The sequence below is a fragment of the Mytilus edulis genome, chromosome 1 (assembly GCF_963676685.1).
Source record: "Mytilus edulis chromosome 1, xbMytEdul2.2, whole genome shotgun sequence".
NCBI lineage: Eukaryota > Metazoa > Mollusca > Bivalvia > Mytilida > Mytilidae > Mytilus > Mytilus edulis.
Window position 1 is genome coordinate 123,905,267 of NC_092344.1, and position 25,009 is coordinate 123,930,275.

Here is a 25,009-nt window from a genome sequence, read left to right on the forward strand (position 1 = left end):
ATGCACATTTCTCAGAAGTAATTAGTGATTTCCGAGTGATTCTTTTACAAATTTACATCGTTTCAATGTATGATTTGTAAAGAAAATGATATAGAAACACTTTAACAGACAATACAGAAACTGACCTAATTTTTCATCCGACATCTTGGGATGACCGTGAATGCAGTTACGGTCATCAGCTTTACCCCAGTGACTATGTTTTGACAATGAACAACCTAAGAATAAGTGTGGTCAATGCGCTGCACGACGACTGAAGGAAAATATAACATGTGAGATAACAATCGGGAAAATATTGCTCTTTTAAACATGTTAAAAGCATACATGATGATGACATTTGTTTTTTATAAATATATACAAATGTTATAAGTTTTATTTTGCAAACAATATTCCCAATTATATCGTTGTTCTGCAAGTCTTTAAAATGACATTGTTTATGTGTGATATATGGCCTCCTGGGGACCTCATTTGGTAAATAAGAATATTTTATTTATTTTGTTCTATTCTTTTTCTCTTGTCATATTGATACACTGTTTCTTCTTGTTCTATTGTTTCTATAGACCACCGGCGTAGTGATCGGATGTGTATTATGGCTTCTGCTGCTGTCATGTTATGTTTCTCTACAAAATAGCATGCTACAACTGTCCCTGTTCGACCTATACCATGCTGACAATGTATACCCACTGCCTGAAAATTATCGACATATAAAATGCATAAAATTACATATACAATGTAAAACAAATTCAGCAACGTCGAGACTTGAAAATAGTTATTATGTTAACCCCCTTTTGATCCGCCACTGATGGTCGACTGGCGGCGACCTCGTTCTAAAGGTTTTGAAAAAGAATGCTTTATTGTTTGTAATTGTTTGCACCTGTCCTAAGTCAGGAAGCTGATAGTCAGTGGTTGTCGTTTGTTCATTTTCTTCATATGTGTATCTTGTTTCTCGTTTCTTTTTATATAGATTAGACCGTTGGTTTTCATTTTAAATGGTTTTACGCTAGTAATTTTTGGGGCCACTAATAGCTTGCTGTTCGGTGTGAGACTAGGCTCTGTGTTCAAAACCGTACCTTGACCTATAATGGTTTACTTTTATAAATTGTTACTTGGATGGAGAGTTGTCTCATTGGCACTCATACCACATCTTCCTATATCTATTTAAAATGTTATCTTCTTTATCAATTCCTGTAAAAAAACTGTAACTATACCTTTCCATGTTCGTATGCCGTGTTGATAAAATCTATAGATTCTTTGATTTGATCTAAAGATGGTGGTTCAAATTCTTCAACTTTGCAATGAAGATGATTCATATCTGAAATAGAAACATGTGGAAAAAAATTGATTGGAAAATGGTAAGATCTGGTAAGCTTACACAATACAAAACAAGAGGCTCTCAAGAGCCTGAATCGCTCACCTGAATTTTTTTGGTTTAATCTCATATCAATGATTATTTTGGCTTTTCAATTTATTTAAATGTTCTTTGAATTGTCCTATTTTCTTCAAAAGCAAAAAACAATCATTTTCTCCTATGTTCTATTTTAGCCATAGGAGCTATGTTTCTTGACATACAAGGAAATGAAATATAAAATTTATACTAGATACTCTGAAACTCTAAAACTCATTTAGCCTAATTTTGGCTGAAATTGATACTCCAGTTTCAAAGGATAAGATTTTTTAAAGTAAGTCAACATGATGAACAAATTGTGAAAAAAAGTCTTTAAAGGGCAATAACTCCTTAAGAGGTCAATTGACAATTTTCGTCAAATTGACTTATTTGTAGATCTTACTTTGCTTAACATTTTTGCTATTAACAGTTTATCTGTATCTATAATAATATTCAAGATAATGACCAAAAACTGCAAAATTTCCTTAAAATTACCAATTAAGTGGCAGCAACCCAACAATGGTTTGTTTGATTCATCTGAATATTTCAGGGCTGATAGATCTTGACCTAATGAACATTTTTACACCATGTCAGATTTGCTCTAAATGCTTTCGTTTTTGAGATATAAGCCAAAAACTGCATTTGACCCCTATGTTCTATTTTAAGTAACGGCGGCCATGTTTTTTGACGGATCAAAAATCGAAGCACACACTTTGTGCAGGATAATCTAAGGAACAATCATGCTAAGTTTCATCCAAATCCATTCAGCAGTTTCAGAGGAGAAGATTTTTTAAAGTTAGCAAATATGATGAACAAATTGTGAAAAATTGTCATTAAAGGACAATAACCCCTTAAGGGGTCAATTGACAATTTTGGTCATATTAACTTATTTGTAGATCTTACTTTGCTGATCATTTTTGCTGTTTACAGTTTATCTTTATCTATAATAATATTCAAGATAATGACCAAAAACTGCAAAATTTCCTTAAAATTACCAATTAAGTGGCAGCAACCCAACAATGGTTTGTTTGATTCATCTGAAAATTTCAGGGCTGATAGATCTTGACCTAATGAACATTTTTACACCATGTCAGATTTGCTCTAAATGCTTTCGTTTTTGAGATATAAGCCAAAAACTGCATTTGACCCCTATGTTCTATTTTAAGTAACGGCGGCCATGTTTTTTGACGGATCAAAAATCGAAGCACACACTTTGTGCAGGATAATCTAAGAGACAATCATGCTAAGTTTCATCCAAATCCATTCAGCAGTTTCAGAGGAGAAGATTTTTTAAAGTTAGCAAATATGATGAACAAATTGTGAAAAATTGTCATTAAAGGACAATAACCCCTTAAGGGGTCAATTGACAATTTTGGTCATATTAACTTATTTGTAGATCTTACTTTGCTGATCATTTTTGCTGTTTACAGTTTATCTTTATCTATAATAATATTCAAGATAATGACCAAAAACTGCAAAATTTCCTTAAAATTACCAATTAAGTGGCAGCAACCCAACAATGGTTTGTTTGATTCATCTGAAAATTTCAGAGCTGATAGATCTTGACCTAATGAACATTTTTACACCATGTCAGATTTGCTCTAAATGCTTTCGTTTTTGAGATATAAGCCAAAAACTGCATTTGACCCCTATGTTCTATTTTAAGTAACGGCGGCCATGTTTTTTGACGGATCAAAAATCGAAGCACACACTTTGTGCAGGATAATCTAAGGAACAATCATGCTAAGTTTCATCCAAATCCATTCAGCAGTTTCAGAGAAGAAGATTTTTTAAAGTTAGCAAATATGATGAACAAATTGTGAAAAATTGTCATTAAAGGACAATAACCCCTTAAGGGGTCAATTGACAATTTTGGTCATATTAACTTATTTGTAGATCTTACTTTGCTGATCATTTTTGCTGTTTACAGTTTATCTTTATCTATAATAATATTCAAGATAATGACCAAAAACTGCAAAATTTCCTTAAAATTACCAATTAAGTGGCAGCAAACCAACAATGGTTTGTTTGATTCATCTGAAAATTTCAGAGCTGATAGATCTTGACCTAATGAACATTTTTACACCAGTCAGATTTGCTCTAAATGCTTTCGTTTTTGAGATATAAGCCAAAAACTGCATTTGACCCCTATGTTCTATTTTAAGTAACGGCGGCCATGTTTTTTGACGGATCAAAAATCGAAGCACACACTTTGTGCAGGATACTCTACGGAACAATCATGCTAAGTTTCATTCAAATCCATTCTGTAGTTTCAGAGGAGAAGATGTTTGAAAAATAGTTAACGACGACGACGACGACGACGGACGCCAAGTGATGAGAAAAGCTCACATGGCCTTTTAGGCCAGGTGAGCTAAAAAAGTAGATTAATATCAACATTTCAGAAAGAGAACTACTGTCTATATACCTTGAGACTTTAAGTTCGTCAATTGTAAAATCAGTTATATACACAATCAAACAGTTACATGTATTTTTCACGGGACTTTTGTTTCACAAACAATCACATAAACCAGTAAAGTTTATGATTTGATACACTACCCTAATATAATAAATGGTTATATTCACATCAGTAAAACTTAACTATAGTAATTATGTGAACACTATTGTAAGAAGGGTGTTTTCAATATTCATACAGATAAAATATATGCATTACATTCCTTTTTATGGATTTAAAAGTGGACAAAAAAGCTTTCAACACTTTTAGTTACCATTGCAGTTTACCCTTTAAGCTGTGATTTAACGGTGCTTTCTTTTAAGTTTTGATTGCTTTAAGTATTTCTTATAGCTGTGAGTTACTGAAGTTGTCCCTTAAAGTGATTTAACGGTGCTTTCTTTTAAGTTTTGATTTGCTTAAAGTATTTCTTTTAGCTGTGAGTTACTGATGTCTTCCATTCAAGATGTGAGTTTGTTAATACGTTTCGCATTATTCATTCTTTGAAAACTGTAAAATCCTATCGCCGTACAATTCTAAAAACAAAATCTAAAAACTTAAGAGTAACCTTTAAAATCAGTCACGGGAGGTTGTATTTGGTATGTTAGAGTTACCTTTGAAATCAGTTACGGGAGGTTGTATTTGGTATGTCAGAGTAACCTTTGAATTCAGTTACGGGAGGTTGTCTCAAGTATGTAAGAGTTTCTTTTGAAATCAATGGCCCGAGGTTGTCTGTAGTATGTTAGAGATACCTTTGAAATCAGTACCCAGGGGTTGTCTGTAGTATGTAAATAAACTCATCATAGATACCAGGACTAAATATTGTATATACGCCAGACGCGCGTTTCGTCTACAAAAGACTCATCAGTGACGCTCGAATCCAAAAAAGTTTAAAAGGCCAAATAAAGTACGAAGTTGAAGAGCATTAAGAACCAAAATACCTAAAAGTTATGTCAAATACAGCTAAGGTAATCTATGTCTGAGGTAGAAAAGCCTTATTTTTCAAAATTAAAAATTTTGTAAACAGTTAATTTATAAATATAACCATATCAATGATAATTCATGTCAGCACAAAAATAAATCTCCACCAGCAGTGGCATCGACCCAGTGGTTGTAAATAAACTCATCATAGATACCAGGACTAAATTTTGTATATATGCCAGGCGCGTGTTTCGTCTAAAAAAGACTCATCAGTGACGCTCGAATCCAAAAAAGTTAAAAAGGCCAAATAAAGTTACCTTTGGAACCAGTGACCGGAGATTGGCTGTAGTATGTAAGAGTTACCTTTGAAATCAGCGACCGTAGGTGCTCTGTAGTATGTTAGAGTTACCTTTGAAATCAGTTACCAGAGGTTGACTGTAGTATGTTAGAGTTACCTTTGAAATCAGTAACTGGAGGTTGTATGTAGTATTTTAAAGTTACCTTTGAAATCAGAGACCGCGTAGGTTGACTGTTGTATGTTAGAGATACCTTTGAAACCAGTGATCGGAGATTGTCTGTAGTATGTTAGAGTTACCTTTGAAATCAGTAACTGGAGGTTGTATGTAGTATATCAGAGTTACCTTTGAAATCAGTAACTGGAGGTTGTATGTAGTATATCAGAGTTACCTTTGAAATCAGAGACCGTAGGTTGACTGTAGTATGTTAGAGTTACCTTTGAAATCAGTTACCGGAGGTTGACTGTAGTATGTTAGAGATATAAGGTAGGTGACATTGTTGTCCAGTAAGTACTGAATGTGTTCCTTTGATCTTGGAAGACCCATGGCACACAGTTTACCATCAACAACCCATGAAAAATTCGGTGGTTCTTGTAAATAATCCATTTCACCCTGAAAAAAAAACATCAAACGATTTTATATTCTGTTCTCTATTCATTTGCCAGCACACATCTTGTGACATGAACTTAAGCTTAAATAGCTTATTCTAAAAACTTGCTGTTGTCTAAAAGTTATGCGTCTTTCTTGTCACAATTGGTAATATCTATCTTAAAATCTTATAAACCCTTTAAATATAAACAAACGTCACTTTACATATTCGATACTGAGATCGTGCCGTAATATGACACAATAGAGCAATAATTAAAGCTATAATTCTTACTGGAATTTACATGCTTCAAGCAAATAAAGCAAAATTCCACATAGAAAAGGCTCACTCAATTTGTCCCATTTGTAGGATTGAAGAAGAAAACCTTATCCACTTCATTACAAGATGTCCTGTCCTTGGAGGTATCCGCAGAAAACACTATGGAACCATCAAGCAAGAGATAGTGAACAAAATTAGAAGCATTCAGTGGAATAGCAAGTTCCGTGATAGATACATTATATGCCGGTTGAAAACAGACTGCAGGAAACTCACTGGAGAATATCTTCCTTATCATACAGAGCTTATGAATGGCAATATAGAGTCAACATCTCGTAGAATGTGCTATGATATGCATGTGAAGCGTCTGAACGCAATGTACATAGATTAATAAAAGTGAATGTGTGTGTACCCAGTATTAATCATAGTGACTAATCAATAGCTATCGTTTATATATCATCTTTGTGCTTGGACTTTAGCATTGAATGGCTTAATCTGTGTGGCTTGGCTTGCCTGCTAGAATAACAGTAGCAAATATTAGTGGCCTGGTCTTGCTATGTTGTGCTGATTACAAAACCGTTTAATAAAAACTTTTTAGCTTTTAAAGATTTCAGTCTGAAATTTTTAGTCTGTATAATTATATAGTGACGAAAAAGTTTAAGTATGGAGACTTAAACTAAAGTGTGTATTCTTGTGTTTGTGCTTTGTTGTTTGGTGTCTACGTTTCACACGTCCACGGACGACAAATGCCAAGTATACTCTTTAATAGGGTTACCCTAAAAAATCTCTGGTAGCGTGATTAAGGGAATCCTGGTCACATAAATAAATAAAAGAATCCTGGTGTGGTCTGAATATGAACGAAGTCTTGCAAGATAACATAAACACAAAGTCGATTAAAAGTTCAATACTGTATTATTCAAAATCCAAAGTACATGTAACAGTAAATACAAGTTTACAGTGGTATAATCGTTAATCTCCTACGTACGCACCTCTAGTACCAAAATCGTCTCTCGTATATCGTATCACTATCTATTTCTCTCTTTTATACTACTCTAGTAACCTGATTATAATATGGTTAAATGACTCTGAACAAAGAAATATTCCACAGGAGCTATATTGCAGGAGCCTGGAGCCTGGAGCCCGGAGCTAAGGTCAACTGAAGCTGAGGTCAACCGAGGCACCTGTATAAACAAAGCAACGGGGCACCAGCTGATTAACATGATTGATTTGACATTTAACAAGTTCACTCTGATGAAAGGCGATAAAAATAGATTGTAAGGAATTACTTTATAACAGTTAATGCGGCTAAGTAATCTAATTATATCATGATCATAAAACCCAGTGATACATGTAATGAACGAAAAACGTTACACAGCCCCCCTCTTAGCCCTGAACTTCCACTGTTCAGTTTATGCATCTTATAAAAAAAAAAAAAATATATAAAAATTACTCATCTCATAGTTATATCCGAACTATTCCTGGAACACCAAAAAAAACCTGGCCTCTGGTGTACGTAAATCTGTCTCTCGAGAATCTCTACGGTCCCCTTCTCGGTTCCGGAAATTCTGGTGGACGATTTTTAAATATCAGGGATCTGCCTCTTCCACGCCATCTATCACGGTTATAAAGTCGCACTCGGAACTCTATGTACCGTTATTCCGTGGGTAATTATCAGGAACATTATTTCTGTCGACATTTTCTCTTCGTGTTCCTTCTGCTTCTGTAGTTACATCTTCATCACTATCCCAGTCTTCAATTTCAAATATCGGCCGCTGAACTGGTTTGAAATGCTGGCTAACGAAATCCTTCACTCCAATTCTTAATCATTCTTCCTGCATTGAATTATTTACCGCCTCCTGCAGGGTATTATGTCTGGTTCGCTTGACAGCAGGGCGAAAAACCTCTGATTGTCCGCACTTGTCAAGGAACGCGTTAATAGACTTCTGCTCTACAATTTCAGGATTGCCCGGATACGCTCAACGGTACAAATCCTCTATGGCTTGTCCGATGTCTCTCAAAGATTCTTCCGGTTTTCTTTTTCTCAGTGTTGCCTCTGTCACATACCTTTCTTTCATCGCCGTATGTCCAAATCTTTCTTCCATCTTCCGTTTCAGATGTTCAAAATCTCTTTGAATAATTAATAGCATCCCGTATGCAAAGGTCTCAGCTTGTCCTCTTAAAGTACTTAGTAGTACCCTACGTGCCTTTTCGTTATTCCAAACATTTAGCTCGGATACATTCTCAAAGTATTGTACAAATTCATTCCAAACGTCATCGCTAACTCCGGAAAACGTTCTACGGACAGGGTATTCGTTTGCTGGTCGAACATTTCTCACACGAAAACATTTGGTTTTCGGCATATCTGTAGTAAATTCATTTGCCCGATTATGAAAATCTGGCGATTGAATTTATTTTGTCGATGTGCCCATGTTTTCCGATTCGTGCCCGGATAACTCCATTTCCGTGTTCCTTTGCCTGTTAAAAACAGGACTATTAGGACTAGGACAGCAGTAAGAGGGCATTCCATCTGAATCATAGGGCGTATCGCTTTCATCCATTATGGTGCGAGCCTCCTCAGTTCTTCGTCTCTTCTCGGACCATGTTTGTGGAGCTTTGTCTATTTTCTGACCATTTAGAACGGAATTCCAAATTAATTTTAAAACAATTGTACAAATTAATAGTCCTATTATCATTAAAAGCCCAATCATAACGTATTCCTGAGATTTCTGTACAACCCGGTTGTTAGGAAAATAAATCCATGCTGATGCGACGAGGCCGCTATTGAGTGTAAGCAAAATAACCCATATTTGCCAAAATTTCTTCCAACCTCCGTCTTTTTCATTATTGCTCATCTCCTGGATAACTCTATAATGATTTTTTCTTGGGTAACAGTGCCCGATGTTCCGGCGATACCGGACCTCTGGCATAGTCTCCGTATGAATATCACTAAGAGTACGTCCCGAGTGGCAGCACCTCTAGTACCAAAATCGTCTCTCGTATATCGTATATCGTATCACCATCTATGTCTCTCTTTTTTACTACTCTAGTAACCTGATTATAATATGGTTAAATGACTCTGAACAAGAAATATTCTACAGGAGCTAAATTACAGGAGCCCGGAAACCGGGAGCCCGTGTAACATAAGCCTCACATTTTATATTGATATTTGTGCCCGTGTATTAGTAATATAAGCCAACTATTTCTTACAATCCGTTTGGATGTGCTCCTCATTAGCAGGAGGAAGATACAGTAAAGAAAAAGATGCAATCCGAGATTACGACTTAGCTTTACCGTCATTGGTATAGTTTTTAGTTTGCTTCACATCAAACGCGGAGAAGATTGTGAATTTTGTTTTGTTTACAAATGGAAGGAAAATGTGAAATCAGTTCAAAAAGGATTTTTAATGCTAATTTCTAGAGAACTATGATATCTTTTTGGAACTTGGAATAATCAACAACAAGGTTTTTTACTATTGCATATTTTTTCAAAGATTTGTGACGTGTTGCTGTCATTTTGCTTTCGTTGATTTGAATCTCGTGCTTTGCTCAGACATGTTTTTGTTTACCTTTAACTGTTTAAAACTAGTAGTAGTATAACATTTCCAAGAAAGTTAACATTCTAACAGTACTGACCCTCATCTAATATTAGGCTTAGAGTTAAATTTAAATACAGAGTAATCATTAAAATGAAACAAATGATACCTGTTGAGCTCCAGAAGCATATAAGGCACAAAATGTGCACCATAATTCAGTTACCTTGTTTTGTAAACCCCCATTGACATAATGGTTAAAAAACTTTCCCATGTATGTAACCATTGTAACCTGATTCTCCATGCGTGTAACCATTGTAACCTGATTCTCCATGCGTGTAACCATTGTAACCTGACTTTCCCATGTACAAAATGTATGTAACCATTGTTACATGACTTCCCAATGCATGTAACCATTGTAACCGATTTCTCCATGCATGTTACATTGTTACCCTATTCTTAATGTATGTAACCATTGTAACCTGATTTCCCATGCATACTATGTGCTACTATATATGTGCTGATATTAGACATTTGTTTTAATATATCTTGCTTAGCTTTTATTCTGCATGTGCTATCTATGTATTGATATATATGTGTGATGTCTGTATGTTTGTGTTGTATGTGTATCTAATGTTATTACATGTATGTTTTGTTTATTAATATCAGTCGGTTAAAGAGCTCTTAAGAGCTCATGTTCTTTGTTATTATGTATATATGAAACCCCGACTTTAAATAAAGATTACTTTACTTTACTTTACTTTATATAACCATTGTAACCCGACTTTCCCAGGCTTGTTACAAATTTTTACTGGATTCCCCATGGACAGCCATGCATGTACAGTTTGCAACAGATAAAGTCACTATTGCATATCATCTACTTAAGGTCCATGTGTGTAACCAATGTAACCAATGTAACCATTGCTTCAATGGGGGTAACAAAACAAGATACCTATATTCGGGTGCACATTTTGTGCCATATCTATCCAGAAAGTTTCAACAGGTCAGGAATAACCACCAATTGGTGGATTATACCTCCATGACCTCAATTGACGTATAATCCACCAATTGACGTATAATGGTATAGACCAATTGGTGAATAATTCTTTGTTTTTCAAAAGAAATTATTCTATCAAAATGGAGCATTGTTTTCTTAAAAGCATATTATGGTATGAAAACTTGTCAAACATTCCTAGTTTAGTATAGTAACATAACATATTGCATTTGCAGTTACTTCTATTGCTATCTTGTCAATTCTTGATTGGCAAATTTACCTGTAATCATCTGTCAATGGACATCATTACTGTTTGCAGTCATGCAATCATGAGTACAACTCCACAGGTGAATGGAGCTCTTTGTTAATACTTGACTTTCATTATTAAAAGTCAATCATGGTCAATAGTACAAATGTTTCAACAAAAGAATTGCTGCACACATGCATTCTCAAGAGATGCAGCAGGCTTTGACAAAACTGAAACTTTCAGAGGACTCAATAAGGGTCATAAAATAGGTTGCAAGTTGCAAAATCATGCTCCTATCGCACACTAGCATTTTATTACAAAAAAATTGTATTATACGTCAATTGGTCTATACCAATATACCTCAATTGGTGGATTATATGTCAATTGAGGTATAATCCACCAATTGGTGGTTATTCCTGACCTGTTCAAGTGATCAGGGATCATCCTGATCATGTGATCAATCATTATTCAAGGTTCAAAGTTTTATTTAGAGTCGATAGTCAATAAACTCCATAAACACAAGCTCTAGTGAGCTTTTCAAATCGACTTAATAACAAAATACAATACACACACACAATACAATACACACATACAAAAGTCATGAAAACAACACAATTTTAAACATATAATGCATAGTGTGAGTTTGTGGTCTAGTGGTTAAGACCGATGGCTACAGTGCTGAAGGTCCCGAGTTCGATTCTCACTCGGGGTGCTAAAATTATCAACACATCAGAAGGGTAATTTTCACCCTCTCACACACATCTCTGGTACCCAGACCGGAGTTTAACCTATAATGGGTACTTTGGGGGCCTCGGTTGGTCAAAGTTGCCCCTTACTTTGACCTGGAGATCAATCTTCTGATATCTCTCTGGTTTGTCTGTTTCCACCGAGTGGCCCGGTAGTTTTCCCTGAGTACTTCGGCTTCCTCCACCACAATAACAGACTGCCTGGTGTCCTAGCACTCCCTTTGTGTTGGGTGGGGATTGATTGTAAAAATAATTGTCGTATAAATATACATTAGTGACACATCTCCATTAATCCCGTTAGGGAGTGTAGATGGATGCCACTGTACCCTTGCAGCTTTCGAGAGGTTCTTCGGATATCGGAGGCATTTACCAGTACATACATACATACATACATAGTAAGATACCATAAATGACATATATAAGTTTAAAGCATAAATTATAGTACACTTAAAACATAGCACAAGTTAATAATCCAATTGCACAAATCATATAGTCACACAAAAAATAAAAGTAATATAAAACAGGCATAAACACTACATGCATGCACTGCACTGGCATGAGCTGTTACTTGCATCCCATGTTTGTACCAATTTTTATACGCCCGTCAAAATTTTGACAGGACGTATTATGGTATACAAATATCCAGTGTCCGTCTGTCTGTCTTTCCGTCTGTCCGTCGTTAACATGTCACTCTGTAACTTGAGAACGACTTATCCAAATTTCATGAAACTTAATTTAGTTGTTTCTTATGATGGTCAAATGATCTGTATACTTTTTGGTGAAAATAAAATTAAAACTTTTTGAGTTACGGCACTTATTAACTAAAACAGGGGTTGTTTTTTTTTCACATGTCACACTGTATCTCAAAAACGATTTTTGATTATTGTTTAAAGCTTTACACACTTCTTAGTTATATTAATCTTAAGATCTGTATACTTTTTGGTGATGATTCAAAATTTCATTTTTGAGTTATTGAGTATTTTGTAAAAAAGGGGGAGGTTTTTTTTACATGTGTTGCACCGTATCTCCAAAATGACTTATGGTTATTGCTTTAAACTTTACACACTTCTTTGTTATATCAATCTCAAGATCTGTATACTTTTTGGTGATGATCCAAAATTTTATTTTAGAATTATTGAGTATTTTGTAAAAAAGGGGTAGGTTTTTTTTTACATGTCGCGTAGTACCTCAAAAACAATTTATGTTTATTGCTTTAAACTTTACACACTTCTTTGTTATATTAATCTAATTAAGATCTATATACTTTTGGTTTTAATTCAAAATTTTATTTTAGTGATATTTAGTTTTTTGTAAAAAAAAAAGAGGGGGGGGGGGGGGTTTCACATGTCCCGCCATATCTGAAAAATAATATATGGTTATTGCTAAAAACTTTCTTGGAAACTATTTATGATTATTGCATTAAAGGCATACGATACAGTTACAGGGGAAGTAATGACGTTGCTAACGTAAAATATTATTTTCGCTGCGTCAAACTATGACATACATGTATCAGGAAAAGATGCATTTTTCAACTGATTTTTATCATTCAAACTGATTTAATTTGAAAACGAGTACATGGACCCCTATTTTTTAAAAACAATATTTTGTTTCATTTTGCAGGGAGATTATGTGGACCAAATTTTATAAAACTGTAAATAGTGCAATTTTTTAAAATTTTTATAAATACATGTATACAGCAAAAAATAGGATACTTAAAAAATACAGGAATTACAAATTATTTAACAAAAAACAATTTGTGTTTATCTTTTAAAACAAAAAAGTTATGGCTTTCTTTCGAAAGGGAAAATACGGCCACAAATCCGAATTTTGAGGAAATATACAAAATTTCAATCTCATTTAACTCAAAAAGTAGCACATGAAGGTATATTTTTTATTACATATATTTGATTTAATCAGGCAAAAAATAGCCTATATGGAAATTTTCATTAAACTGTAAATAAGGGATCAAAACTGTATCGTATGCCCTTAAACTTCCACACCAGACATCGGGCATATCATGCGCTCATGGCGCAGCTGTTTGTTTGAATTGGTCAAAAGATGTTTCCATTCGACAATGGTTCGGTAGCTCATTCCAGATTTGTCCATAAGCCATACTTAGTAGTTCAAACTCTTGGGAGTACTGCTGTTTCCTGTGATCTTAAATCATACTTGTTAATTTTTATATCAATCAAATCATGAAGGTAGCTTGGACTTTTTTTGTGAATTATTTTAAATGTTTCTATTGCGATTGTTTTTATTCTTCTTATTTTTAAAGATGGTAATTTAGATTTTTCTAGCAGTTTTTTGTAAGGATTAATATATATCATAATTTTCATTGATTTTCATAAATGAATCTGAGAGCTCTTTCTTGAATTTTTTCCATTTTAAAAGATTTTTTTTCACTTCAGTAGTGCCAAATTACTGGACAATAGTTAAAATTTGAAAGAATGAATGAGAAGTATGCTGTTAACCTGCCTAGCCTGTTTAAATATTTACCCATACGTTTTAGAATATTTAATTGTCTTGATGCCTTTATACATATTTCAGATATATGATTGTTAAAATTTAATTCCAAATCTATAGTTATTCTAAGAAGTTTAACATTTCTGATATGTTTGTTTAACTTATTATCACACTTTAAGGAAATCTAATATAAAGGTAATGCCTGTCTCATATTATATATAATTAAAGGATCTTCTTTTAAAGTACAAATGTAATGAGAGTTGATTTCAAGGGATAACCAATTTTCACAAGTTGACTTCATATGTGATTAAAATGGCTGGATCGGCCCCTACTATGTTGTACTACATATACATGTACATTATGATAGATGACGCCCAGGTGGTCATGTGGTCTAGCGGGACGGCTACAGTGCAGGCGATTTGGTGTCACGATATCTCAGTAGCATGGGTTCGAATCCCGGCGAGGGAAGAACAAAAAATTTGCGAAAGCCAATTTACAGATCTAACATTGTTTGGTTGATGTTTAGACGAGTTGTATATACAATTTATGATACATAGATATAGGAAGATGTGGTGTGAGTGCCAATGAGACAACTCTCCATACAAATAACAATTTAAAAAGTAAACCATTATAGGTTAAAGTACGGCCTTCAACACGGAGCCTTAGCTCACACCGAACAACAAGCTATAAAGGGCCCCAAAATTACTAGTGTAAAACCATTCAAACGGGAAAACCAACGGTCTAATCTATATTAACAAAACGAGAAACGAGAAACACGTATATATTACATAAACAAACGACAACTACTGTACATCAGATTCCTGACTTAGGACAGGTGCAAACATTTGCAGCGGGATTAAACGTTTTAATGGATCCAAACCTTCTCCCTTTTTCTGAAACAATAGCATAACATCACAACAAAGAAAAACATACGATAAAATATCAATTGGCAGACTTAACTCAATCAAAAAACGTATGATTAAACAATGAACGAATAAATTTGATCTGCGATATCTGAATACAAATGTACAGTTAATTAAATATTAGAGACAAACATTCATGACCAAAAAGCTAACAAACAAATTAAAAAACAGGACATGACTGAGAAATATTTAACCAATCAATGTTCACTTTAGAAAAAAAAACCGGTTTTTTTATAATCTTGAAGTTTATACAAATGTTGTAAGAATAAGTGAAGATATTACAAATAATCAAAGCTGGTGTACAGACAAGATCCGTATAAATAAAAAATGACAAAAAAGCATTATAAACAGTATCAACAGGTCGAATTAACAAGAAAATACGATTTGAGAGTACTCGCAGTTACTGACAGCTAGTTAAAAGCCAAAACCAATTAATAATAAAAAATCATGCATCAGAGACTAAAATCGACTAAAACACATCACAGGGATTTAGTATTTTAATGTCATTAATAGTCAAAGAAGACATGACTTGTGCAATGCCAAAAATAAATGTATCGACAGGTAGTAGTATAGTGAAGAGCGACTTCTATAGAAATAAAAGTTAACGTGTCTGTGTCTCTATACATCTCGCCTCAAAAGATAATGAAATTTAGTTATGTTTTAATTTGCTAATGACAATATCAATATTAGTGCCAATGTGAACTATATTCAGAGATCTTATTACAATATTCGTACGATAACCCTTACTTATAAGTTTGTTTAAAGGTTCGATGAGTTTACAAGGATCACATAGTGATTTCCTCGCTTTAAGTACAATATTACCATAAAATTTAGGATGTGAAATACCATTTTTAATAAGCTTTCTACAGGTATAGCCAAATTTACTAATCAAATCTTTGTATCTATGAAAGAATTTAGTAAAAGTTTTAAGTAATTTATGGTATCGAAATCCCTGACACAACAATTTACCAGTGATGCATTGATTACGTTCGTTAAAATCTATGACATCAGAACACACACGGGCAAACCGAACGAGTTGCGATATATAAACACCGTATGATGGAGCCAAAGGCACATCGCCGTCTAAAAAAGGAAAATTAACAATAGGAAATGAAAAATCGTCTCTTTTGTCGTAAATTTTAGTGTGAAGTTTCCCGTTTGAAATTGAAATGTCTAAATCTAGAAAAGGACAACTGCTGCTGTTTATGTTAGATTTAGTTAAAGTAAGTTCGTTTGGGTAAATTTCTGAAGTATATTTAGAGAACTCTGGATTATTCAACGAAAAAATATCATCCAGATAACGGTAGGTATTTTTGAATGTATCAACCAAATGTAACAATGATGGGTCTTTACTGAGTTTGGTCATAAACTGAGATTCATAGCAATATAGAAATAAATCTGCTATTAAAGGGGCACAGTTGGTGCCCATAGGAATACCTACTACCTGACGATACACTTTATCGCCGAAACGTACATAAATGTTATCAAGCAGAAATTTTAAAGCTTCAATCATATCCTCACATTTCCAGTAAGTGTATCTAGCATACTTTCCCTTTTCGTTACAGAAAAAGGCCTTAAACGAGTTACAGCAAATAAAATTACAATGAGATTTTTCGAAAGACCATTTTATCAAATACAAAAACTTTTTCTTTATAAGATTGTGTGGAAGTGTAGTGTACAGAGTAGAAAAATCATAACTGTCAACAGAATTGTAAGGACCATTGAAAGCATGTATTTTATCTAAAACCTCTAAAGAATTTTTAACACTCCAAAAATAATTAATACCATTATTTTCATAAGCTTTATTACAAAAGTTAATAACCAGTTCTTTGATAGTAGTAAGGGAGGTGGTTAGAAGCACTGATAGATTAGTAGTAGAACACTTACTGGAAGCGGAGATGAAACGGAATTTAAATGGTTTTTTGTGTAATTTCGGTAACCAGTACATGGTAGGGACTTTCAAATGTTCGGAAGATGCTTTAAGCTGGGCAGTGGCAGTGGTATGCTTGTTAACGATTTGACTCTCTGTGGTGCGCACTGACCTGAATGTAGAGGAATTGATAATTTCGTTTTGAAGAACTTTCGTGTAGTATATGCGTCACACCACCACTACATTATTTGCTGCCTTGTCTGCCGGTACGAACACAAACCGCTCTGCGAGTACCTTGAGTTTGTTTTTTATTCTAGAAATGGGTATATCATGGTTCCTATTATTAATTTCAGAATTGTTTTCTAAATGAGATATTCGAATATCAACCGTATTCATAATTTTATTCAAATAACTGTCTAAAGATTTTTTATCGGATTTTTCACGTTTGCACCAATTTTTACAATAGGCAGACAGAGCGTCTTTAATGACCTGACGACACTGTTTCCAATCTATTGTAGATGGAGGACGGTATTTCGGTCCTTTCTTTAGAAAAGTTATGACTTCACGGTCATCGACGATGTTGAGGTCTCCTGTGATAACATGACCATAGGGAACATATTTAAAACTAGATGTTTCGCAATCTCAAGTGGAAGGAACATTATTTTCTATATTGACGTCTGTTGTAATTGACGTATAATTGAAAATCAAATTTCTGCTTGGTTTTTTATAAGAATACGAAATAATGGGTTGTTCTATATTATCAAAATATGGAGGTATTAAGCTATAGACAGAAGAGTCATTGAATATGCTAGACAAATTAATAAAATCAATACCTCTATTTATATATTTTAATTTGAGAAAATGTCGTTTATGATTTTCAGGTTTATCAATAATAGGAAAAAGCCTGTGATGACAAAAGGCTGTAATAATACGGGTGTATTCATAAAATGGGCTAAAAAAAGAAATTTTATCACACTCCAGAAAAATAGCATATAATTTACTTATAGGTATCTGACCCAGTTTGCATAATACTTGATGTCTGCCATTATTCTTTATTATAGATAACAGATCAGCAAGTGTATAATTTATACGATGTTTAATACGTTGATTACGGTTCTTGCGTTTACCATGAGACCTATGATTTCTAAGTCGTTTATCAACAATATTAATGACATCGATATGAGTTTTAGATATGTTTCCCTGCCCTAATATTTTATCATTTGGACCGAGAGGATAAGCTGTTTGAAGTCTTTTTATCCAAAACAATTCGCGAACTTCGCGTGATTTTTCAAATTGCTTGTGCGATTCTCCTGGTTGTTTTTGAACGGTTTCGAGCGGTTGGAATTTTATATATTTCAGATTATGATTATGCTTATCTAAATGCTGATATACTAAACTTTTGAATTTTTTGGGTCTACGAAAGCGGTAGAGATGTTCTTGATTTCTTCTGAAATACTCTCGTCCCGTCTGTCCCACATATTGAATACCACACTTAGGTTGGGTTCAAGTTACCACATATATTAGGTTTTGAGTTTTTCAGGTAATATCACAGGAAAAGGAGAGCGAAAAGGTTCTCCCGTTCACTGTTGACCTTATAGTATTTTGAGAAGTTAATCTAAAACAGGTTAGTCATTTTTTGGCATTGCACGGGAAAATTTGTGGATATCCACGTGCATTTTTGTTAAATAATCTGGCTGTAGTGGCATTACCAATCCGTTTATTTATGCACGTAGATAACCTAGAAGTTGTGTTGTTGATAATATTTTTTCCATTCCGTAAAATCATGATTATTTAATAGGGGTATAGGATCAATACAAAAGACCGGAGGTTGTAACATTGAATGAGGATCACAGTTACGGAATAGGGAGTAATTAGGAGTGCAGTAAAGAACTCTTACAAAAACTGTAATAAAAGGCCCGACGTATGGACTTAAATATAACAAAACTGACATGTATAACAAACACAGGGCAGAAACAGTGGTTGTAAGAAATCGATTAAAAACCATAGCAGGGGGCAATAATAAAAAATAGCAGGCGTGGATGAGTATCAATACATCCCAACATCGTAAACAATAAAGATATAAACATGTGAAAGCTCTCTCACAGGCAAACAACCAATAACTGAAATATATAAGGGCATACACTACAAGCACGGGGACACATTCTACTGCATCCACACAGCACGAGTAACAAACCCTGCAGTAAATAGATATAGGAAGATGTGGTGTGAGTGCCAATGAGACAACTCTCCATACAAATAACAATTTAAAAAGTAAACCATTATAGGTTAAAGTACGGCCTTCAACACGGAGCCTTAGCTCACACCGAACAACAAGCTATAAAGGGCCCCAAAATTACTAGTGTAAAACCATTCAAACGGGAAAACCAACGGTCTAATCTATATTAACAAAACGAGAAACGAGAAACACGTATATATTACATAAACAAACGACAACTACTGTACATCAGATTCCTGACTTAGGACAGGTGCAAACATTTGCAGCGGGATTAAACGTTTTAATGGATCCAAACCTTCTCCCTTTTTCTGAAACAATAGCATAACATCACAACAAAGAAAAACATACGATAAAATATCAATTGGCAGACTTAACTCAATCAAAAAACGTATGATTAAACAATGAACGAATAAATTTGATCTGCGATATCTGAATACAAATGTACAGTTAATTAAATATTAGAGACAAACATTCATGACCAAAAAGCTAACAAACAAATTCAAAAACAGGACATGACTGAGAAATATTTAACCAATCAATGTTCACTTTAGAAAAAAAACCGGTTTTTTTATAATCTTGAAGTTTATACAAATGTTGTAAGAATAAGTGAAGATATTACAAATAATCAAAGCTGGTGTACAGACAAGATCCGTATAAATAAAAAATGACAAAAAAGCATTATAAACAGTATCAACAGGTCGAATTAACAAGAAAATACGATTTGAGAGTACTCGCAGTTACTGACAGCTAGTTAAAAGCCAAAACCAATTAATAATAAAAAATCATGCATCAGAGACTAAAATCGACTAAAACACATCACAGGGATTTAGTATTTTAATGTCATTAATAGTCAAAGAAGACATGACTTGTGCAATGCCAAAAATAAATGTATCGACAGGTAGTAGTATAGTGAAGAGCGACTTCTATAGAAATAAAAGTTAACGTGTCTGTGTCTCTATACATCTCGCCTCAAAAGATAATGAAATTTAGTTATGTTTTAATTTGCTAATGACAATATCAATATTAGTGCCAATGTGAACTATATTCAGAGATCTTATTACAATATTCGTACGATAACCCTTACTTATAAGTTTGTTTAAAGGTTCGATGAGTTTACAAGGATCACATAGTGATTTCCTCGCTTTAAGTACAATATTACCATAAAATTTAGGATGTGAAATACCATTTTTAATAAGCTTTCTACAGGTATAGCCAAATTTACTAATCAAATCTTTGTATCTATGAAAGAATTTAGTAAAAGTTTTAAGTAATTTATGGTATCGAAATCCCTGACACAACAATTTACCAGTGATGCATTGATTACGTTCGTTAAAATCTATGACATCAGAACACACACGGGCAAACCGAACGAGTTGCGATATATAAACACCGTATGATGGAGCCAAAGGCACATCGCCGTCTAAAAAAGGAAAATTAACAATAGGAAATGAAAAATCGTCTCTTTTGTCGTAAATTTTAGTGTGAAGTTTCCCGTTTGAAATTGAAATGTCTAAATCTAGAAAAGGACAACTGCTGCTGTTTATGTTAGATTTAGTTAAAGTAAGTTCGTTTGGGTAAATTTCTGAAGTATATTTAGAGAACTCTGGATTATTCAACGAAAAAATATCATCCAGATAACGGTAGGTATTTTTGAATGTATCAACCAAATGTAACAATGATGGGTCTTTACTGAGTTTGGTCATAAACTGAGATTCATAGCAATATAGAAATAAATCTGCTATTAAAGGGGCACAGTTGGTGCCCATAGGAATACCTACTACCTGACGATACACTTTATCGCCGAAACGTACATAAATGTTATCAAGCAGAAAGTTTAAAGCTTCAATCATATCCTCACATTTCCAGTAAGTGTATCTAGCATACTTTCCCTTTTCGTTACAGAAAAAGGCCTTAAACGAGTTACAGCAAATAAAATTACAATGAGATTTTTCGAAAGACCATTTTATCAAATACAAAAACTTTTTCTTTATAAGATTGTGTGGAAGTGTAGTGTACAGAGTAGAAAAATCATAACTGTCAACAGAATTGTAAGGACCATTGAAAGCATGTATTTTATCTAAAACCTCTAAAGAATTTTTAACACTCCAAAAATAATTAATACCATTATTTTCATAAGCTTTATTACAAAAGTTAATAACCAGTTCTTTGATAGTAGTAAGGGAGGTGGTTAGAAGCACTGATAGATTAGTAGTAGAACACTTACTGGAAGCGGAGATGAAACGGAATTTAAATGGTTTTTTGTGTAATTTCGGTAACCAGTACATGGTAGGGACTTTCAAATGTTCGGAAGATGCTTTAAGCTGGGCAGTGGCAGTGGTATGCTTGTTAACGATTTGACTCTCTGTGGTGCGCACTGACCTGAATGTAGAGGAATTGATAATTTCGTTTTGAAGAACTTTCGTGTAGTATATGCGTCACACCACCACTACATTATTTGCTGCCTTGTCTGCCGGTACGAACACAAACCGCTCTGCGAGTACCTTGAGTTTGTTTTTTATTCTAGAAATGGGTATATCATGGTTCCTATTATTAATTTCAGAATTGTTTTCTAAATGAGATATTCGAATATCAACCGTATTCATAATTTTATTCAAATAACTGTCTAAAGATTTTTTATCGGATTTTTCACGTTTGCACCAATTTTTACAATAGGCAGACAGAGCGTCTTTAATGACCTGACGACACTGTTTCCAATCTATTGTAGATGGAGGACGGTATTTCGGTCCTTTCTTGTACATAAAAAACTTAAAGAAGATTTAAGTTTTAGAAATTTTTCAAAGGCTAAATTATAATTATTTTTTTTTAACTATAACACATATTTTATCTTTACTTAAGAATAACCTTATAAAGTCCTTTTACTTAAACATGCTTAGTATATGTATTTACTTCATACTTTCATGACTTTGATTTTGTGTAATAAACTCATTGAAAATAATGTCTGATTTTTTTACTTTAAAAAAAAAACACACAAATTCTGACAGATGTTTTGTTTTGGTATTAAAAGTAGACTAAGAAAATACTAAAACATAATTAACTATAAACTTGATGTTGTATTTACCTGACTGTTACTTAAAGTTGTGCTGCCAAAATATTTTTTTCCCACTTTATATAAAAATGATGAGACGTGGTATTATTGCCAATTAGCTAGACAACTATCCACCAGAGACAAAATTTAAATGACGTGGATATATAAGCATGATAAATATAACATGATGACAATTCTTAAAAAGTCCAATTTATTTACAATATACATTTAAAAGGTTTCTTTAGAAGTGCGCCTATGCATATAATTTTTAATAATAAAAGATTGCCAAGATTTAGAAAAGTTCTATTTATTAAGTTATAAACAATAAAGAATTGTTTGATTAACATACATTCCTATTTTCTGAAAATTCTAAATATTCTATTAATAAACCCAGACTTAAAGTATGTACATTTGTACTAAAGGACAATCTCTTCTAAAGTAATAAGATCTATGATCAAATTCCATGTTGAACAAAGGTTTAAATGGCTAGCTGTAAACTTTGTTAGGATATATGCCCTTAGTAATGTAATTAAGATTGACACCAAAATAGACATTTTTGGAAAGTCATGCATAAATCTACAGAGACAATTATCCCAACATTTTGAATTTGATATATGTAAAATATTGGAAATTCATTTTGGAGTTCCCAGATTTATTGTGTATACAATGCGATAATTTTTTAACAACGCTTGAATAATCATTCCCAATTAACAAAGGTAGATGTAAATCCATGCCACATACCTCACATACTGTTTAACTTGTGGATTTTTTTAAATTCAAAACGAAACTTGTCATGCTTGTGGAATTTTATATCCAAAAAGAAACTTGTGGAAAGTTTTATTTAAAACAAAACATGTGGAATTATTTTCATCTAAGTTAAAACTTGTTTTAACATTTATTGTTTCAAGCACTTTTATTCCATTCCCACCATTTGTACACAATATATGTATATATAATCCATCTTGTGATGCTGTTGAATTGATGCTGAATTTAAAGTTGATAGTTCAATTTAATTATTTCCTTTTGTATAATGAATTGTATTTTTTAGTGGTGTTGAAGTATAAAATTGTAAAATTTTGACATCTTTCAAGAAATTTTCCCAGACATCATTTTGTATAGGTTATACATCATTTATTTATCATGTTTATCATTTTGTAGTTTGAAGATGAAAAGATCTGGGAGCTCTACCAATGCATTGTTGGACAAAGTTTCCTCACAGCTGAAAGGGGAACGTGTAAAGAAAGTCGATGATGAGGATGAAGCTCTCAATGTAAGATTTTATCACAGTAATATAAAAACAGGAAATTATATTAGATTTAATAAAGAAGAACAGTCCTATCATAATTAGCTATAAACTTGATGTTGTTTTTACCTGACTGCTAAATAAAGTTGTGCTGCTAAAATATTTTTTCCCCACTTTATATGAAAATGATGAGATGTGGTATTATATAATTGCCAATTAGCTACACAACTATATCCACCAAAGACCAAATTTAAATGACGTGGATATATAAGCATGATAAATATAACATGACAATTCTTAAAAAGTTCAATTTATTTACAATATACATTTAAAAGGTTTCTTTAGAAGTGCACCTATGCATATAATTTTTAAGAATAAAAGATTGCCAAGATTTAAAAAAGTTATATTAATTAAGTTAAAACAATACAATAATTTTGCCGTTTTTAGCTCACCTGGCCCGAAGGGCCAAGTGAGCTTTTCTCATCACTTTGCGTCCTGCGTCTGTCGTCCGTCATCTTCGTCGTCCGTTGTTAGCTTTTACAAAAATCTTCTTCTCTGAAACTACTGGGCCAAATTAAACCAAACTTGGCCACAATCATCATTTTGGTATCTAGTTTAAAAAATGTGTGGCGTGATCGGCCAACCAACCAAGATGGCCGCCATGGCTAAAAATAGAACATAGGGGTAAAATGTAGATTTTGGCTTATTACTCTGAAACCAAAGCATTTAGAGCAAATCTGACATGAGGTGAAATTGTTTATCAGGTAAAGATCTATCTGCCCTGAAATTTTCAGATGATTCGGACAACTGTTTGTTGGGTTGCTGCCCCTGAATTGGCAATTTTAAGGAAATTATACTGTTTTTAGCTCACCTGGCCCGAAGGGTCAAGTGAGCTTTTCCTATCACTTTGCGTCCGGCGTCTGTCGTCTTCGTCGTCCGTCGTCGTTAACTTTTATAAAAATCTTCTCCTCTGAAACTACTGGGCCAAATTAAATCAAACTTGGCCACACTCATCATTGGGGTATCTAGTTTAAAAATTGTGTCTGGTGACCCAGTCAACCAACCAAGATGGCCGCCTTGGCTAAAAATAGAACATAGGGGTAAAATGCAGTTTTTGGCTTATAACTCAAAAACCAAAGCATTTAGAGCAAATCTGACTGGGGTTAAATTGTTTATCAGGTCAAGATCTATCTGCCCTGAAAATATTTCAGATGAATCCAACAACCTGTTGTTGGGTTGCTGCCCCTGAATTGGTAATTTTAAGGAAATTTTGCTCTTTTTGGTTATTATCTTGAATAATATTATAGATAGAGATAAACTGTAAAAAGCAATAATGTTCAGCAAAATAAGATTTACAAATAAGTCAACACGACCAAATGGTCAGATGACCCCTTTAGGAGTTATTGCCCTTTATAGTCAATTTTTAACAATTTTTCGTAAATCTTAGTAATCTTTTACAAAAATCTTCTCTGAAACTACTAGGCCATATTTAACCAAACTTGGCCACAATCATCATTGGGGTATCTTGTTAAAAAATGTGTCCGGTGACCTGGTCAACCAACCAAGATGGCCACCATGTCTAAAAATAGAACATTGGGGTAAAATGCAGTTTTTGGCTTATAACTCAAAAACCAAAGCATTTAGAGCAAATCTGGCATGAAGTAAAATGGTTAATCAGGTCAAGATCTATCTGCCCTGCAAATTTCAGATGAATCGAACAATCTGTTGTTGGGTTGCTGCCCCTGAATTGGTAATTTTAAGGAAATTTTGCTGTTTATGGTTATTATCTTGAATAATATTATA

At 33.6% G+C, this 25,009-nt stretch overlaps 1 protein-coding gene across 1 annotated transcript; it reads right to left on the minus strand.

The window, feature by feature from the left end:
* Positions 1-352: 352 nt before the first annotated feature.
* LOC139518663 (dual specificity protein phosphatase 23-like) lies at positions 353-22,154 on the minus strand. Its single transcript, XM_071310140.1, has 4 exons — positions 21,997-22,154; positions 5,485-5,659; positions 1,206-1,309; positions 353-684 (listed from the first exon to the last, which is right to left on the minus strand). The coding sequence occupies exons 2-4, from the start codon at positions 5,651-5,653 to the stop codon at positions 484-486; spliced, it is 474 nt and encodes a 157-aa protein (XP_071166241.1). The 5' UTR covers positions 5,654-5,659; positions 21,997-22,154; the 3' UTR covers positions 353-483.
* Positions 22,155-25,009: the final 2,855 nt, after the last annotated feature.

What these genes read in the sequence shown, in the direction of transcription:
- LOC139518663 (XM_071310140.1), bottom strand. Translation starts at nt 5,653, where the DNA reads ATGGATTATTTACAAGAACCACCGAATTTTTCATGGGTTGTTGATGGT. An exon ending in TCCGGTAACTGATTTCAAAG is followed by an intron (nt 1,310 to 5,484) that starts GTAACTCTAACA and finishes TTTCTATTTCAG; the next exon opens with ATATGAATCATCTTCATTGC. An exon ending in CGGCATACGAACATGGAAAG is followed by an intron (nt 685 to 1,205) that starts GTATAGTTACAG and finishes GATAATTTTCAG; the next exon opens with GCAGTGGGTATACATTGTCA.